Raw genomic sequence first — 19,016 nt, 5'->3', positions numbered from 1 at the left:
TTTGCTTTGTTTGGGGAAAGCTCTTTGTTCATTTATTGGTGCTTCGCAACAATTGGTTGATTCTTCATGGGGGGAAGCTCGTGTAGTGAAGTGGGGATAATAAACTGATCATAAAAGGAATCTATTATTCACATTCGGTCATCAGTAAGAATAAAAAGGGACATTGGCTCTAAGTACAAATTGCAATTTGGTCAGATGTATATTGGCACATGACTTTATTAGTAAGTTCAGAGGCTGAATATTAAAAAAAATGTGAACATGAGCGTCAGTAGACTTTATGCCCTAGGAACCAAGATACCTAATCTATTCTAAAACATTTCAGTTATTATTTACCGCTCTGATGCTTATCTTTCTGATTATAAAATAGGTCATTGCGATAGCAATTGACAAGAAAAATTCATAATTAATTACAGAATTAGGGGTATTTGAGGGTTCCTCTAGAGTGCCTCTTTCTCTTGCTTGATTTGGCTCAAAAATTAATCAGCACATTGTCATCTCATAACAGGCTTAAGTTTTCAGTTTGGTATTTTTCCATCTAGCCATTTTAGCCCTAGACCATCCTCAAGAAACTGTGACATACAGACACACATCCATCATCAAGATATCAATGTTTTCGGTATCAGGGGACCCCAAAATGTCAAGATCCATTGAAAAACTGGAGATCGAAATTTTTGATGAATCTGAAGCTTTCACTCCTCCCCCATAGATAATAGGTTATGGTGGGGGAAGGTGCAAAGCATAAATGAGAAAAAAAGTGAGTGAACCCTTAGAACAACCTCAGTGAGCATACATTTGATACCAAGAGTCACATGCTTTTTTTCAACTGCTACCCAGCTCTTATCGTACCACAGACTCCCTCCTGCATGCAAGTTTGGGAGTGATACAGTATGCAGGTGTTATCGTGACCTTCACCTGTGGCTCCTGAAACTCCATGGGGGATCCTTGCTGCTCATTGTTCATGTGTTTGTGCTGATTGATATATCATGTGCTTGCTTTGAGGTGAACACTGAGTAACCTCGTGTAGTGCTGTTTCGTGTCATTTATAATTCAAAGAGGGATTGCTCATAAAAAGTAAGTACCAGCTCATGTGTTGTTCACACCCACTCATCAGTAAAAAAAAAATTAGAGGGAACATTGGTCATGTGGTTTATAAACTTCAAAACTATATGATGTTCATAAAGAACCATGGCTTAGAAGAGAAAACAGTATCTTCTTCTTCTTCTTTTGGCTGCACCTGTTAGGGATTGCCACATTGGATCATCTTGTTCCATATCTTCCTGTCCTCTGCATATTGTTCTGTCACATCCATCACCTATATGTCCTCTCTCACCACATCCATAAACCTTCTCTTAGGCCTTCCTCTTTTCCTCTTCCTATCTTTAACATCCTTTTCTTAATATACCCAGCATCTTTCCTCTACACATGTCCAAACCAACGCAATCTCACCTCTCTGACTTTGCTTGCCAACCGTCCAACTTGAGCCAACCCTCTAATGAACTCACTTCTAATCCTGTCCATCCTTGTTACACCCAATGCAAATCTTATTATCTTTAACTCTGCCACCTCCAGCTCTGTCTCCTACTTTCTGGTCAGTACCACCATCTCCAACCTATATAGCATAGCTAGTCTCAATACCGTCCTGTAGATCTTCCCTTTCACTCTTGCTGATAACCGTCTATCACAAATTACTCCTGACACTATTCTCCAACCACTCCACCCTGCCTGCACTCTATAATTCACCTCCCTTCCACAATCCCTGTTACTCTGTACTGTTGATCCAAAGCATTTAAACTTATCCACCTTGAACAACTCTACTCCCTGCATCCCCACCATTCCATTGACATCCCTCTCATTCATACACATGTATTCTGTCTTGTTCGTACTGACCTTCATTCCTGTCCTCTCCTCTCTAGAGCATATCTACACTTCTCCAGGGTCTTGTCAACCTGCTCCCTACTCTCGCTACAGATCACAATGTCATCAGCAAACATCATAGTCCACAGGGACTCCTGTCTAACCTCATCTGTCAACCTGTCCATCACCATTGCAAATAAGAAACAGTATTTATATGTAAATTAGTAAAGTGGGGATTTGGAATGAATCAAGTGTATTTGATTACACTGCACCAGAAATCTTTAATTTCTGGGATTCTGCATGGAACATTTACCTATAATGTTAAGTAAAAAACTAGATTTAGATTGTATGAGCATTCATAATTTTTGATAGCGTAATGTTTCTTCAACTTCTGAAAAGCCATTGATCACATTTTTTGTCATGGTGTCCACACACACTCTTAATTCTTTGTATTCTTTGCATACACTTCCCTGGTGGTTGGCAGAAGTAATGAATTAAGTAGAGTGACTGGAGTTGTATGGACTCATCTGAACTGTATCCTTCTGATCAGGTAGCTTCAGTGCTTCCTGTCTAGAAGGGATTCTCCACAACTGCTTCTCTTATGTAATGTGGCCACCATTCCACTTATCCAGTGGTTTCTCACCTCCTCATTCCAGGCTCATTGAAAACCTTCAACCCGCTCTACATTAAATGCTTCCTAATTGGTGCCTTCTTTGTTATCCATGAAATCTGAATATCAATGGACATGGCTCCAATTGAGGCTTTGTAGCTCCTTGTGGCCCCAGCCATTCCTTAGGTGACATGTAGTTAATGCCATCTAAGTCTGCAAATTTATCAAAATCCAGACTTTGAAACCAAGACTAAGGAATGTAAAGAAGTATTGCTAACCATTGTGCAACCATGTCACGCTAAAATAGAATACAAGTATATTAATACGCATTAAATATTTCTATAAGATAGAAGCATCGCTCGCTTCCTTTCACAGCCAAACACTTAATGAAATATTCCACTGAGAGTATTTCCTGCAGTCAGATGTTATAAACACTTTACTCTCCCTCGTATATATGGGAGCTGCACTTGGGCATCTGGATAACATCTGGTCAGAAATGTCTAAATGGAGAGGACATAAAATAAAAGTGTGACCTTAACACAAAAAATGTACAACAACCTCGCCTGAAGCCAGAAAGAGACCATATTAGCTGGCTCTCCTTTTGCATTTAATTCATCTAAACTATAAAAAGGAGTTGACAGGTTTGCTGTACTGTAGTTTCATTGTATGTGTTACTTTTCACTCAGATTACAACCCATAAAAAGTGGGGATTGTCTTTATTTGAAGTAAGCCTAAGTTACTTTTTTAATTGTGTAAATAAAAATGACACAAAATGCTTTGTTGTTAGATGCATATGAAGATTAAATAAGTCTCATTAAGTTTAAGTAGAGTCATGCAAAATCTACAGATTTAAATATACTTGTACTTTAGCTAATTACCATATTTATATCATTCATACCAAATATCAAAGCCAATTTCTAATACAGTATAATACACTAAACAGAAGCTGTTTAAAAAAAAGCTGTTTTATTATATTTTTGATATTGAGAAGCATAAGAGTTTTGAAGAACTAAAAAAAGTAAATGTAATTGATCTTTGGATACATTTTCTCCTTCTGGCCAGCAGGAGGCTCTGAAGTCCATCATTCAGATTTTATAACAATGAGCGCTATAACTATTCATTTTTGCACATTAATAAGACTCAGTCTGCTTTTTACTTCTCAACTTTCTAGAAATCAAACAGCTGCCATATGTTTTCCATATAACAACTTCTGTGGAGAACTTCATCCTAATCACTCTCGTGAAACCATTATGGTATTGTGAAAAAAAGTTTTTCGAGTCTAGATTCACAGCTGCTTCTAGACAGCTTTGTTTATTCCAAAAATATATACTGTATATATTGTGGTCAAGTGACAAATAGAATGAGTGCCACAGAATGTTGGGGTGCCAGTCAGGCCACCCTGTTTAATGCTGATGACAAAAAATAGAAAGAAAAACTGGCACTCTTTGGCATTTTTGTGCACAAACAAAAGGAGCTGGAAATCCCCTGGATTAATGTCCCGCTGGGGCTTTGATGTGGCATGTCAGGCTTTTTGCAGAATTCTGTACCCCTGGCTTCTCATCTTATGGGGACGTCTGGCCTAATGCCATATGGGTCAGAAAATGCACGGCTCCTGTGGCTCAGTTACCATCATTGTGCATCTTCTCTGTGCTATGAGGGAAAAAGGAGACAAGATCATTAGTGACAGCACCCCCTCTTGTCTCAGGAGTGATACTGTATACTTCAGGTTAGCCCAGAAGGCAATTTTCTGGCACGCATGTGTGATATGACATATATTTTGTAACAGGGACATATGAATGGTACTAGCTTCTTTACACCTATTGCTGGAGAGTGGCACTCAAAAGGACTGTTGGCATCTTCAACGACTGTTTCCACAGTCTATGGCCACTTCAAGAGTGTGCTCCATCTGGGTCTTATCAGGCCCAGACACAGTTGTTGACGCAATGTCCTATTCTTTTAAGCTCACCCGAAGGCAGCACAAACTCCATTCTAGTGACACTCGAAGGACATTCAAGTAATGTGAAGTGATCTGATTGGCCCTGCTTGAAGCAAGCCATCATGAGTGTTATCACATGTTCCACTTGAATCAGTGCTAAACCAGTCCTCTGTGTTGGGATCTTTATTCTTTTCTTCTCCTAATCGCTGCTGCTGTAACAACCTGGGGGGTGCAGAAGATGGAGGAATGGAATTAGCCTCTCTATGCCAATTGCTGGTGAGTGGCCCCTAAATGGACTGTTGGCATGTTTAGCGACCGTTTACACCATGCTGCTCAGGTTTTCAGAGGTGACATGCATTCCCAGCTGCTTTTTCTGTATGCCGCTCACACATGGCACCCAACTTTGCTTCACTCCGTACACCCAGTGTCAAAGGCAACTCGTGTGACACACTAGCCCCCTACTCTGTGAGCCAAATCAAGGTCATTGTCCAAATGTGAGCTTTGCCAGCAGCCGCTTATCCATGCTGATGGACTTCAGTAGCCAGGAAGCGTGATTAAAGTGATCCTTAAGTGCTGTATCTGCGCCCCGTCTTTACGCTGCTCACTAGGTTGCTTTATAGCCTTTTTCTCCAGGTATTCCTGCATCTGCAGACAGTCCACGCCCACCTGTCGAGTATGTCCTTATCAGGTCCGCACCTTGGGCTCACTCAAATATAGATAGATAGATAGATAGATAGATAGATAGATAGATAGATAGATAGATAGATAGATAGATAGATAGATAGATATCTAGATAGATAGATAGATAGATAGATAGATAGATAGATAGATAGATAGATATCACATGGCTTGTAATATAATTATTAAGCTGACAGGCTCCGAGCTGTGCTGAAAGTTAAAGCTTTTCATCGACAACCCTGATACACGTGCTGTTAGCATTACTTCATTCATTTATTCATTTTTAATTCCACTATACATGCAGTTATGCCCTGTATCAGTCTTATCAAATGAATGACAAATTACTCAGAAAGCAAAATTACTCTAAAACACTGGATACAAGACATCAAGCAAAATGACACATTTTATTGGCTAACTGAAAAGATTACAATATGCAGGCTTTTTAGGCAGCTCAGGCCCCTTCTTCATGCATATTGTAACCTGTGCAGTTAGCCAATAAAAGGGTTTTGCTTGACTTCTCATTGCAACCATAATAGCTAACACGATACAACACCCCACTACTATCTAAAGCGCTTGGAAAATATTACCATGTGCAATAGAAATTTTTTGCCTTAGGACCTTTCTATGACCCACCTGGTATTTCTTGTAACAAAAGTATGGCAGCCACTAAAAGTGGAAGTGATACCAGGGAAAGGTCTTTTGAAGCAAGATGAGTGGGAAAAAAAATCAGGTTCAAAATATAAAGAAAGACAAGAAACTTGAATGATGGGCAAACGGGCAAGCCATCTTACTAGACAGGTAGATATCTGGACACTAAATTCTGTCTCTATCATTCATTAGCATGTTCTCTTCTCAAAGTGTTCAGTCTGCCCTTCTGTGTGTGTTGTGTGTGTGTGTTTTAATTAATAAAAAAGAGTGTTTTTGTATACATTTGTAATCCTTGAACATATTCTGGGGGCTGCTTTATGAGGTACTGTATACTTTTCTTACTGTCTCATCTCCAGTGATTATGACCTTTAGTCTTTGTGCATCCTAGAGTCTCCTGAAATGATATTACTGGGAGCACTGTGGTTTTCTTAGATCATCCTTATGGGGCCATAAAAAGCTTAATCTAAATTAAACCCGTGTAAAAATATGAAGAGCAAATCTGAGGGTCACTCGCAGACTGGGGACATGCACTTCAAGCTATTGATGAGAATGCTTTTGTTAGTAAGTGTCTGGTGGCCAGACCATTTTCATGTCAGCAGGATAGGGCTGGCTGCTAGCATGACCTAGAAAAATTCAAATGGATAAGACTTTGATAGTTGAAAATGGATACCTCTGAGGATAAAGAAGGAGATGTAGAAGTACTGGCAACATGTAGCCAGGATGGCTTCAACATACAGCATCACATATAAATCAAATCTTCTTGATAGAGGTCTGATGTCGCTTGTGCCGCTCTAGGGCTGCCCCTTATAAGAGACCACAAGTTGGCATGGCAACACTCAGCTGGATGTATTCTTCTTGGAGATTATTCTCTGGAAAAAGAGAGTCACTTCAGTGCAACTATGAGTTCATACAGAGTAAAACATTGAGAATCGATCAAGAAATATTTAATGTAAATGGCTTTTTTGGAGGCAACTGAGTGATCAACAGATGTTCTATTGACAGATTTCCACACCTGGATAACGAAACAATGGAAATACTTAGAAGTGTGTGATCGAAGGAAATGGTTTAAGTAGTAAACAGTTATTGGACATTTGTGCTAGTCATGGAGTCAACATAGTAGACAGTGTTTGAATGCAAGAAGGCTCAAATCTATATTGTACCGGAACACACCAAGTAGAAGACTGGTATATTCCGAAAGCTTGGAGACTGCAGTAGTCATTGATGTAACCTTGAAGATGAAGTAGACAGCCATTTATCGACTTGAGAGTTATGCTGAACATCCTTAACAAGAACAGAAGCAGGTATCTTCGAAAGGACAGATGTTTGAGAATTAGATTTAGCATTTCAAGCATCTGTCAAATCTGATAGACAAAGTATTTTTTAAGAGTCTGTGCTAAAGGCCTTGGGTTGGTCCTTTTTTTTTACTTTAGTCACAATGCTGGATGTCAATAATGGTCAATTACAGAGGTCAGTGAAACTGATCCAGTGGTTTAAAGATGAACCTTGGCATACTGGTCAAACAGCTGGGATAAGACTATTGAGTTTGTTTCCAATTTTGTATAGGGTTACAGAGAAAAGAAGAAGTCAGCAGCTTTAAACCCAAAAGCCATAGTCTCATGAATGAAGAGTGAGCTGCAGCTGAATCTTGGGTCTTGTTCACTTGTATGAACAGAGAGAGTGACAGAGTGTGTGGCTTTCTTAGACTTGCGTAGAAATGAGCTGCACACACATTAATGCTCAAAACAGATGGTCTTTCTATTGTAATATGTTTTCAAGTATATGATTGCTGCACAATTTGTACATGGATATTTGTGTTTGTGGAGTGTCAGGTCATGTCATTTTCTAACCCATTTAATCCAGACCTAAGATATGTTGGGGATAGGCTGGAGCTTATCTCAGCTAGCATAAGGTGCAAAACAGGAACAAAACCCCGGACAGGGTACCAGACCATTGCAGGGTAAACACACACACACACATTTTTTGTGTGTTTGTTACAAATGCACCATCAAATCAAACAAGATATCTGGACCTAAATTTATATCAAAATGATATAATTTGATCCATGTACATGGACAGTATAAATTGAGGTGCAGAGTTTTTAGGTGAAACTCTTCTTTACCCAGTAGTGTACATCACAGTCCTATGGCATGTGAATTGTAAGCAAAAGAACAGGATCATGGGAAAAATGAGCAGAAATGACAGTAGAATGTGCAGTAATTAGTGACAGTGTGATGACTTGGCAGGGCTTTCCACAAGAGCCAAGAGAATTCAGATATAGCTTTTTGGCATTGAGCTGCCCTTTGTGTGCCACACATACCAGCACAAGCAACACTGAGAAGGATTTGGCACAGATCTTGGACATGCTAGAAAACAGCAACTAACAGCAGAAAACATGCAACCATTAATCAAGGAAAAGCTAACAAGACAAAAGATCTAGAAAATAACAACAGAGGATATTTTATTTTTTATGTTTATTTATTTACCATTTCACAGTTCCAGAAGTCTGGGTTTAAATTGTCAGCTTGGCACTGTCTGTGTGGAGTTTGCACATTCTTCCTGCATCTTTGCTGTTTTTCCCCTGATGGTACTCCAGTTTGCATTAACTTAAATTGGAGACTTCACACTGGCCCCATTTGTATATGTGACAGTGTCTTGCTTTGGACTAGGGTTGGTTTCTGTCTTGTTCCTGATGTTTCCAGGAGTAGTCCCAACAACAAGTGAGTAAAGCAAGTAAGGTCATGGATGGATGATTTTTTAGTAAAATTCTCCTGCAGCTACTGATACTCAGGCAGTCAGCACACTCACAGTTGGACATTAGTGAAACTATCTACAAACTGTTTGAAGAAACTGCAGTTTCCAGAAAGCACAGACAGAACGTGCACACTCTGCACAGAAAGAACAATAACAGGATATGACCTGCGGTGCGGTTCATGTGCTGAGAGGTGGCATTTCTGCCCAGCTGTATCAGTCCACTGACTGCTAGTTTAGAATCCAATGGATATCCATATTTTGTTTGATAAGGAGTTGCCAAAGTGCTTAACCAATTGTCCTTATTCGAGTAATTTTGATAACAGATTCAAGCTATTTTCTAATTTTTTACTCTTTATATTAATGGTGTCAAAAAGGATAAGGCATGTTTTTCTTGACAGAGTCTGTGTTCTACATTGGAGGTGTCCAGTTAAGCAAAAGATGATGTGGCACTATGATGGGAATATTCATGATAGTAAACTAGATGTCAAATCTATCTTTTCATTAATTTTTATCACAACTAAGAAACCTCACTTTTGGAGTGCCATTCACATTAAGCAATTCCACCACAGTTCACTGAAACAACAAACTGGATGGATGAAGAACAGTCAGGTAGAGAAGAAGTGAAGACTCAGGGAGAAAGCAACGTACATTTCAGAATACATAAAGAAGAGGCTGATCTCTACTCAGTCTTTAACTGTTGGGACAAAGAGAGCTTTAAGGACAGTGAAATTCAAAAAGAAAAAATAAAGGAACAAATTTAAAATTCAATCATACCTACATTCCTCAGGGATGTGAAAAAACAAACTCCCTTTAATCATTTTTAAAAAAACGTTCTTTTATGGCTCCAGCTTGGACGCCAGTATTTCATTTTGTTCTACCGTAAACCACAAGCGCTTGGCCACCGAACGTATTCTTATGATAATTAATGCTTACTGCAAAACTAGCAATTAGCTCTTTAAACAGACTCCAAACGTGAACTGCATTGCCCAAGCACATATTTTGGCTACTACAGGGACAGCTAATTCAAACAAATAAATGAATTCACTAAATACCTTGCAGACACAAGCTGGAAGTTCTTATTAATTAAATAAAGAGTTTTTCACAGTTTGTGGTGTATTTTAATTTGGAGATGCTTAAAGGAAGTTAATACATAAACAGCAATATAAATAAAACTGATTTTTATTTGACACTTTGTCGACTCCCCACTGGCTTAATCAGTGATTATTAAATCAGAACTTCGAATTGAAATAAATAAACAAAGAAAATGACAAGATCAGCATCATTTTGGTTAACGTGCGAGTATCACTCTTCATTTAGAAAATGAGGCCTTTTACTATAAATTGTGGTGTTACTTTCCTATGACACCTCAGAACTTTGGGAGAAAGCTTTGACCCCTACCAGTGTTCTACCAGGTCCATTTTGCATCTGCCTCCTGTATTGCTGAACTGAAAGGGTCCACAAGGTCCATGTGGCTTAAACAAGCTACCCTTGATTGACCACTGGGACATTAAAGAAACTGCAGCAGCACTTGAGGAGCTGCTTCACTGCCACAATTTGTTTGTTATTATAAAACACACATCCACTTACAGGCCCAGAGAGAACTGCAACATATTTACAAATATGACATAATTAACTCATAGAAAAACACAAAGCTGAAAGAAAAAACAGCACATGCTATATGCATTGAAATCTACACAGAGACAGCCTTAGGGGTGTGTGGGGCCTAGGGCTGACCAACCTCACACAGGGCCGGTTACGTCAAACGCTGTTACTGGTATGTGTGGACTGTATAAACTTGCACACGAATTTAATAAAAATAATGTTAACATACACCAGATTTTCTCAATACAGTATTCAGCTACATTTTTGCAAGATAACAAGCAGACTTTATCAAAATAGCGCAATATCTATTAAAAAAGTGTGCCATGATCTCTTCCACTCACGGAGTCAACAGCAATACGGCTAAACCAGTAATAAAATGTTGCTGTGCGTTCCACTACCAAACACTTCCTGCACTGTTTCAACTAGGCCTACCGTAGCAAACTGAACCAAAGACTCGACTAAGAAGCAATGGTAGGCTCTCCGGACACAAATGAGTCATAAGCGACAAGCCAGCAGTTGTTCCCAAGTCAAAACAGATGCCAACCCTGCGACTAATGGGCTATACCTATTTTAGGAAGGGATTATACTAGCGACCCTTTTCGGGTGATGAAGATGGACTATGGAAGGTTTTCAGAGACGTACATGTATAGAATTTGACCTTGAAAAGAGATTTTTAAAAGGGTTCCTCTTAGATGCATCTCAAATATATATATACTGGAGAATATAACTTGACAAATCCGCTCAAATGGGACACGAGGACCTCAAAAGTGGGGCTCCCTTAGGTGTGGGGCCTGGGGCAGTCACCCCACTTGCCACCCCCAAACGCCACACTTGAATCTATAAGTGTATAGCTCCTTCTGGAGTGTTTTTGTATAACTGTAATCTGACTTGCATAAAGCAAGCATGTGATATCCATGGAGAGCTTGTCCTCCAGTGTGTTTTTCGTGTGATATGTTTAAAAGTGAATAAAATAAAAAATACAAAAAGGGCAGAACAAAGGTCAAACAGAATCATGGCTGAATTTCCTCTAAACAAATATCCTCATTTAAATCAAGTGAAAAAGTGAAAAAAGGGAAAGGCAAAAACTTCACACCTCGCTCCTTCTGATGCTCGAGTCTCTAGAAGTGACTCCTTCTGCGTGCGTTGGAGGTCCTAAAACTATTCCAAGTTACGACATGTTTCGTTCCCCTCGACAGATTCAGGCAAATTATTTTAAATGCACAAAATAAATGTACAGCAATCCTCCATCAAAATGGTGATTCAATGCAATCTTTCCATGGCTTCATCAAAAATGTATGTTTGCATGAAATGTTTCAAATCAAATACATTTACTGTTTCTATCATCCATTGGACTTTTGAAATTGTGACATTTACATTTGATGTGCCCATCTAAGGATATTCTCAGGAGGTCGTGGCCTTCACTTTTCACTCAATGCAAGAAAAATATGCATGCTTACTGTTATATGTTATTATGCTTATTTCATGCTTACTTGTAAATCCATAATGCTGTGTACAAAGATTAGACACTAATACACAATGTATATGTTTTTCACTGTTTGGCTAATATGCAAAAATATCTATTTGTTTATTAATATCCTTAATTAACAATAGTTAACACCTAGAATCCTACAGTCTTAGATACAGGAATAAAAAACAGTGCAACTCATTCATAATTTTAGAAATTCCATTACTAGACACAGTGAAGTACATGATCTTGAGATATAATGTAAAATTCATCGTCTAACTGTAAACTATAAAACATAATAATATAATAATATTGCTGCGGTGGGCTGGCGCCCTGCCTGGGGTTTGTTTCCTGCCTTGCGTCCTGTGTTGGCTGGGATTGACTCCAGCAGACCCCATAGCGGGTTGGATAATGGATGGATGGATGGATAATAATATGGCATACGGTATATTATTGACTAGCAAAATACCCGCGCTTCGCAGCGGAGAAGTAGTGTGTTAAAGAGGTTATGAAAAAGGAAAGGAAACATTTTAAAAATAACGTAACATGATTGTCAATGTAATTGTGTTATTGTTATGAGTGTTGCTGTCATATATATATACATATACACATATACACACACATATACACACATATACAGATATATTATATATACATATACACATATATTTTTTATATATATATTATATATATATATATATATATATATATATATATATATATATATATATATATATATATATATATACATACATACATACATACATACATACATACATACATACATAGATGCACTTACAATAACATAGAAATCAATATAAACAACATAAACATCATTATCATATGAGAATATGAAGTAATATATAAGAAGCACATTTCATATAAATATAAATTATTAAACAGTAAAATCTTCTTCTATAATTTGCTACCGTGGCTTTTCGTTGGTCTGTCCAGGATTTTAAATGACCTGTAGCTTGCAAACCGTTTCACCTATTGACTTGAAATATGGTACACATATAATACGTCACGTCTGCTATCCGCTTTATGGGTGATGATTGTATTACTCTTTTTATGTTTATTTTATTTTAGAATCAACTCCTATCTGCGCACAATAGGGCGGCCGTGGGCAGATGCGTATGGTGTATTCACTCCATGTTATCGTGCATTGCGCTGTCACTGGTATTTTGATAAAAGAATTTGAACAATATATAAGAAGCGTATAAATTATTAAACAGTAAAACATTAACATTTAAGAAGTAAAGTTACATTGAGTACTACTGCAGTGCCTTCGGGTATACCTCATTTTTTGTTTGCCCATTACATGCTTAAATGTATACATTTTTTGGTGTACCTACCCGAGAACACGCGACATATAACCGAGCGTGGGAGAAGCATGGATTTTAAACACGCGTTGAGTTCATCTGCTGGTCTCCCTCGTGGAATAACTGGTAATGTTTGACTAAAATGTACAGCGAGTAAAACGACATTACCTCCTTTTTTTTTTTTACGATCTCTGAGATCTTGCTTTTTTCAGTTCAAGGCTTCATAAGCTCTTTTATGTGCCATGGTGTACTTAATAAGTACTAATTATCCCAAACCATCATCTTTGAATGTTGCAAGACTTTCGCCTTGTATGTAGATCGGGGTAATTACATTCATTGCATTCCTAGTCTGAATCACAATCTGATTGTATGGGTGGTTACCTGGCACTGTAGGGTTGCCACCCGTCCTTTAAAATATGGAATCGTGCCGCGTTTGAGAATGAAATTGCGCGTCCCGTTTTGAATCAATACTGGACGGGATTTATCCCGTATTTTTTTTATCATTTTTTTTTTAAAGCAGCGTGTCATGCAAATCATCCCACACGCATTTTATGAAGATGCCTCCTTTCCTACTTTTGATTGGGTAATACTTGATGTCATCGTTAGTTTGATTGGTCTTTTTAACTGTCCAGTGAGGAGGGCGTGTCTTTTAAGTACAGTCTGCAAAGTGTTGGCACTGAGATGTGGCGTCAGCGCCATAGTTGAAGCCCCTAACGTTGCGGTCAGCAAGTCGGCTAACATCCGCCATGTGCCGTCTTTCAGTTGCGAGAAGCAGATCATAGAATGGTTGAAAGTGTTGCCCCTAACGTTGCGCCACGGCGTGTGGTTCGTTTATACCTCGTGTCTTCTCATTAAACTTTTATCTCGCGAATATGTTATTGCAATCCGCAGCGGGAGCGTTTCTATAAACTTAATTTAAACTTACGTTTTACACTGTGCTTTGTTTCCCTTATGAACATGCTTGTATGCTTCACTCGCTCCGTTCTCAATTGTTTAATTAATTTTTTGCTCTTCGCTGTTTCCGGCTGTTCCTCCATTTCCCCCTACTTCGTTCTTTTATCTCGCGAATATGTTATTGCAATCCTTAACGGGAGCGTTTCAATAAACTGATTGAAAATAGTTTTGCATTTACCTTTTTAGTAAAAGGCGAGCTTTTAAGCCTGAGAAATCACCCCGTAAATGCACACGTTTAATTGCACATGTGTTAATATGTATGCTTACACAGTATTAAAAGACAGTGAACAACGTCAGTTACCTTTGTTCCCGCGTTTGATAAAAGGTGAGCTTTTAAGCCTGAGAAATCACCCCGTAAATGCACACGTTTAATTGCACATGTGTTAATATGTATGCTTGCACAGTATTAAAAGACAGTCAAAAATTAACGTCATTTACCTTCGTTCCCGCGTGTGACTCGTGCTGTAAATCTCTTCCTTGTTTTTAGTTCACGTGATTACATAGGAGGCGTGATGACGCGATACGTGACTCCGCCTCCTCCATTACAGTGTATGGACAAAAAATATGTTCCAGTTATGACCATTACGCTTTGAATTTCGAAATGAAACCTGCCTAACTTTTATAAGTAAGCTGTAAGGAATGAGCCTGCCAAATTTCAGCCTTCCACCTACACGGGAAGTTGGAGAATTAGTGATGAGTCAGTCAGTCAGTCAGTGAGTGAGTCAGTCAGTGAGGGCTTTGCCTTTTATTATTATAGATAAGGTGTATATGTAATGACAACATATACCATGTGACCTTTCTCAAATACATTTTAATATTCCAAGATCAACAAACCTAAACCGTATAGATAGATACACAGCAAATTAGTTACATTGGGATGTGACTGCTGCTTTTCTAAGTAGTTGTAATATGGTGGACGCACCATATCAGCATCAGAGATTAGATGTGAGGGTACAAAGGACACAGGAGTGATAACAAACTAACAGAACACCAAGACTTTGCCCCAATAACTGGGATAGCAAGTTGCAGGAATAGTAGAAAGGTAGAGTACATCAGACAACATGGTGGGCTTCACATCACACCAGTAGCAGAGCTGATGGTAGATCACGGTGTGTTAAAGGAAACTGAATACAAGAAGTCCTCCTGCACCTGAGATTCTTGTGTAGCTTCATTACAGTATCATATCCAGACACTGTACTGATACTTGTAAAGTTAAACCTTTAAGAGAATTTGTAATGAAAAACAGACGTATGCATTACTATTTCATATGTTTTTCTCACAATAAAAAAATAAACACACACACAGCTGTAACTGAGCACTGTGCGATGTTTAAGCTTTTGTCCTATTTATATATTGATAGAAAGTGGAAAGATATTAACTAGTCTTCTATGCACCGCTGTTTTAAAATGATTGGCATGTAATCTAAACATGTGCCAATTTCCTAAAAAGCATTTGATAAATTTAGTTTATATGTCTACAGTAATGTGTATTACTGAATTGCATTTGGTTTTGGGTGCTGGAGCCTACACAAATGTTGGAAGCTCTGTACAAAGAGCACACAAAGCACACAAAAACTCTCTTTATTTTGTACTACACCTTGAACCAGGGTATGCGTGTTCACATTCACTCATCCTTGGCAAGTTGTCATTTAAACTGGCATGCACATCTATAGGTGTACGAACTATTACGAATGAGCAAAAGTCCATTCAACTGAGAAGCAGCAATGCTAACCACTAAACCACTGTGATGTCCATATACCCTTGTAACGAAATGCACTTTTCTTTGATTCTTGATGAGTGAATCTTGGAATAGTGAACTCTAAGATGTTAGAAATGAGCTCTCTTTTGTTACTCATTTAATCTGCTCATGTATTTCTATAAATGGCTCCTGAAGAAGTTATGCCATGGCTTCATGACCCTCTCCTCTTCCCATGGGAATACATACTGTAATTATTTGGAAAATACAAATGTTGTATGCCTTTGGCTTATTGCCCAAGGTGTTTAAGGCACCATTGTTACTTCCTGTACCCATGGTAGACTGGTCCTGCCACCGATCATTTTTCTCTTTTGTGATACAGGTAAAAATGTCCATTGCAGGTGGTGTGTCCACACTTCTCTCAGGTTTGGTTTAAATAACAGAATGGCCACCACATGTGTGACTTTTGAATGTTCTCCCAACATTCATGCCAAGGTACTTTAACTTAGTTCAACATTCCCAAGTTCTTCATGCTAGATTAATTGATGACTCTAAACTGTCTCCGGATGAATAAGTGCTGGAAAATGGATGAATCAACATATAATATAATATAATATAATATAATATAATATAATATAATATAATATAATATAATATAATATAATATAATATAATATAATATCTAAAAACTCCATTCACTATAAATCTCTATAAAACTCTAGGGTCAGTGTGTGTAGAAATCCCTCAGAGCAATCCGATTGGTCAGTTTGGTTTTAGTGTGATTGGTCCAGTTGGCTTTAGTGATGAAACAGAAAGAGGAAGTGCAAGTGTGAGACACATGATGAGGAGTAAAGGCATAGGAAGCATGCTGAGAGTCGCCTTTAAAGACATGAAGTGCAAAAGTGGACAGGAAGTGAGCAAGATGCCTTGAAATGACAGAGTTTGAGAAACAGGTTTTACAGAAATGCACTTGACAGAGGGAGCGCCAATCAAGAGATGTTCAGACTCCCGAGGATCTTGAAATTATATATTTATTCTATTATCTGTCTTCAACGGGTAACGGGTAACGAGCCACGTACTAGCCAAGTAATAGAATATAATATTCGGCCACATCCCACAAGCAGACATGGCAGCCATGGTCATTAAATTGGCCTTGTGTGAGTGGACATTTAGATGGTCTTGTCCTCCTTCAAAGGCTGACTGTGCAGTACTGTTGAGATAGGCTTTGTAGTTGCAGAGTTCAATTCATATTTGAAATTAAATTTATTGTAATGGCAAAGGGAGAATAAGGGCTACTAGCTTATGATGTACTGTACAGTATAATCAATGGATGAACTATTAAATACATGGAGAGAAGGATTTTATAGCATGGAAAAATGTTTTAATTTGCAAATATCAGAGAGATATTGAAGGGTGAACAATTCATTTATCCATTTCCAGCCCAGGGTCATAACGAGTCAGTGACTCCTATCAGCAACCAACTCTCACTGGAATGCAACACCTGCACTCCTCTTCACTCACACTACTGCAATTCAGAAAGAGCAATAAAATTTGAAATATAAAAAAAAAGAGACCCAGAAGAAAACCACATGAACAAAGGGATAGTGTGCACAATTAACACAGAAGGTAGTTGGTATATAAACCAGGATCTAAATGCCCATTTTATATTTATTTAGGAAACCTAGTTTTCTGGAAAATCTCAAAGATGCCTGTGTTAGACTAACAATTCTAAATCGTCAAGGCTTGGCGTGTGTTTGAGTAGCATCTTGTGTTTCTTCTGGGTTTGGACTAGAAGTAACAGCATTGTCACATGTACAGTCTTTTTATTTTCATGTCTAGCTAACATGCAACACGTCCCCACTCTTTGGTGCTATGATAAACAAGATTGTATTAAAAATATAATTTAACAGAAAACAATAATTACTTTCTAATGTTCTCCATCATTATGCTTGCACTCAATAGAGACGACTATGCAAAATAAATGTACTGAAGTAAATAGAATAACATTTTAAACAAAACATTGCTTACCCAGGTCAGAACACTGAACAACACGAAGGTGGCACTGACATCCAAAGGGGCAAGTTGGACCCACTGGACGTTCTGTTGGTTTTGTGGGCTCAAAGGCTGAACCTTCCTCATCATTCATCATGCCCTGGCCACCCATATCATTGTCCATGGTGAAGTCCCAGAAAGCTTTCTGCTCAAAAGGTAATGCCACACTTAGCACTAGCTGGGAACATAGCAGCAGGAGACAGTAGAACATCTTGGAATGGCTCTTTGGGGCAGATTGGACACTATACGGCAATCTACAAAAAAAGCAAAAAACACAGTGTTCAGTTGCACATTTTGTTCAATAAACATTAGAACAATCTAGATGAGAACAGGCCATTCAGCCCAACAACCAGTCCTATCCACTTAATTCTTCTAAAATAACATCAAGTCAAGTTTTGAAAGCCCCTAAAGTCTTATTGTCTACCACACTACTTGGTAGCTTATTCTATGTGTCTATGGTTCTTAGTGTAAAAAAAAACTTCCTAATGTTTGTGTGAAATTCATCCTTAAGAGTCAGTTCATCCAGATACCATTTTAGTTTGAATTCTTCATCGATTAGAATAATTTTCACTACAATCTGAGCTCTCTGTACCAGACTACCCCCTGGATTTTTTATTTATATATTGATGGATTATTATCTCCTGCAGCTCTACTACAGCTAGAATTTAGTAAAATCCAATGAATTTGATTCAATATAGAACAAAAATTGAAATCGGTTTGGTTTTCATAAGGTTATATCCGTCTTCAAATTGCTAATTAAAACTACGTATATTATCCATCTATTTTCTTTTCCATCCTAATCCACAAGGCAGAAATGTATTGTGGCTGGAGCTCTAGCCTATCATATGTCACACCCATAGTACTGACCCACGGTTTATGTTTCATTCACATAGTAAATGGGCCAGGACTCAAATCCAGTCTCTATAGCTGTGAAGTAGCAACACCAACCAATGTGCTACCATGTCAGCCAAGAAAAACTTAATTCTTTTTAATCATAGCAGAAGAGAAGAGAATTCACTGACTTGGGCAGTACAAAAGAAATCAATGGCTACTTCTCATGCATTTCTGTTAATATTGAAGACTGACAAAAGTTGACAGCTGCATGGAAGAGCGATTTTACCTACTGATTACGCTAGGAGAGGAACCATAATATGACATATTCCCTAGGAGATCAAAGAATGTAGACAGATCAGGAGAATACACCAAATGGCAATAATAAAAGTAAAAGAGGCAGGCAGCAGTCTTACACCGAGGAAACATGAGAATACATTTCATGTGTAGCTCCAGCTGGCAGAATGATCTGCCCACCGAGATTCAGAATTCTGACTACCTCAATGTGCTTAAGAAGTGTTTGAAGACTCCCTTCTCTGGTGTTTTTCTGACTAATTGATATTAGCTGTTTTTACTGTTATTATGTAGGAGACCCGGGTTCGCTTTCCGGGTCTTCCC

At 38.3% G+C, this 19,016-nt stretch overlaps 1 protein-coding gene across 1 annotated transcript in view; it reads right to left on the bottom strand.

The window, feature by feature from the left end:
- The window catches only part of bgnb (biglycan b), a 155,204-nt gene that overhangs the window by 32,501 nt on the left and 103,687 nt on the right, over positions 1-19,016 (bottom strand). Inside the window, exon 2 of the mRNA XM_051933887.1 lies at positions 17,544-17,821. Within this exon, the coding sequence (XP_051789847.1) occupies positions 17,544-17,778 (235 nt within the window). The 5' untranslated portion in view covers positions 17,779-17,821. The remainder of the gene's footprint in view (positions 1-17,543; positions 17,822-19,016) is intronic.

This window comes from Erpetoichthys calabaricus, chromosome 11, assembly GCF_900747795.2.
Source record: "Erpetoichthys calabaricus chromosome 11, fErpCal1.3, whole genome shotgun sequence".
Classification (NCBI taxonomy): Eukaryota; Metazoa; Chordata; class Cladistia; order Polypteriformes; family Polypteridae; genus Erpetoichthys; species Erpetoichthys calabaricus.
This window is presented reverse-complemented; position numbering and strand designations above follow the sequence as displayed.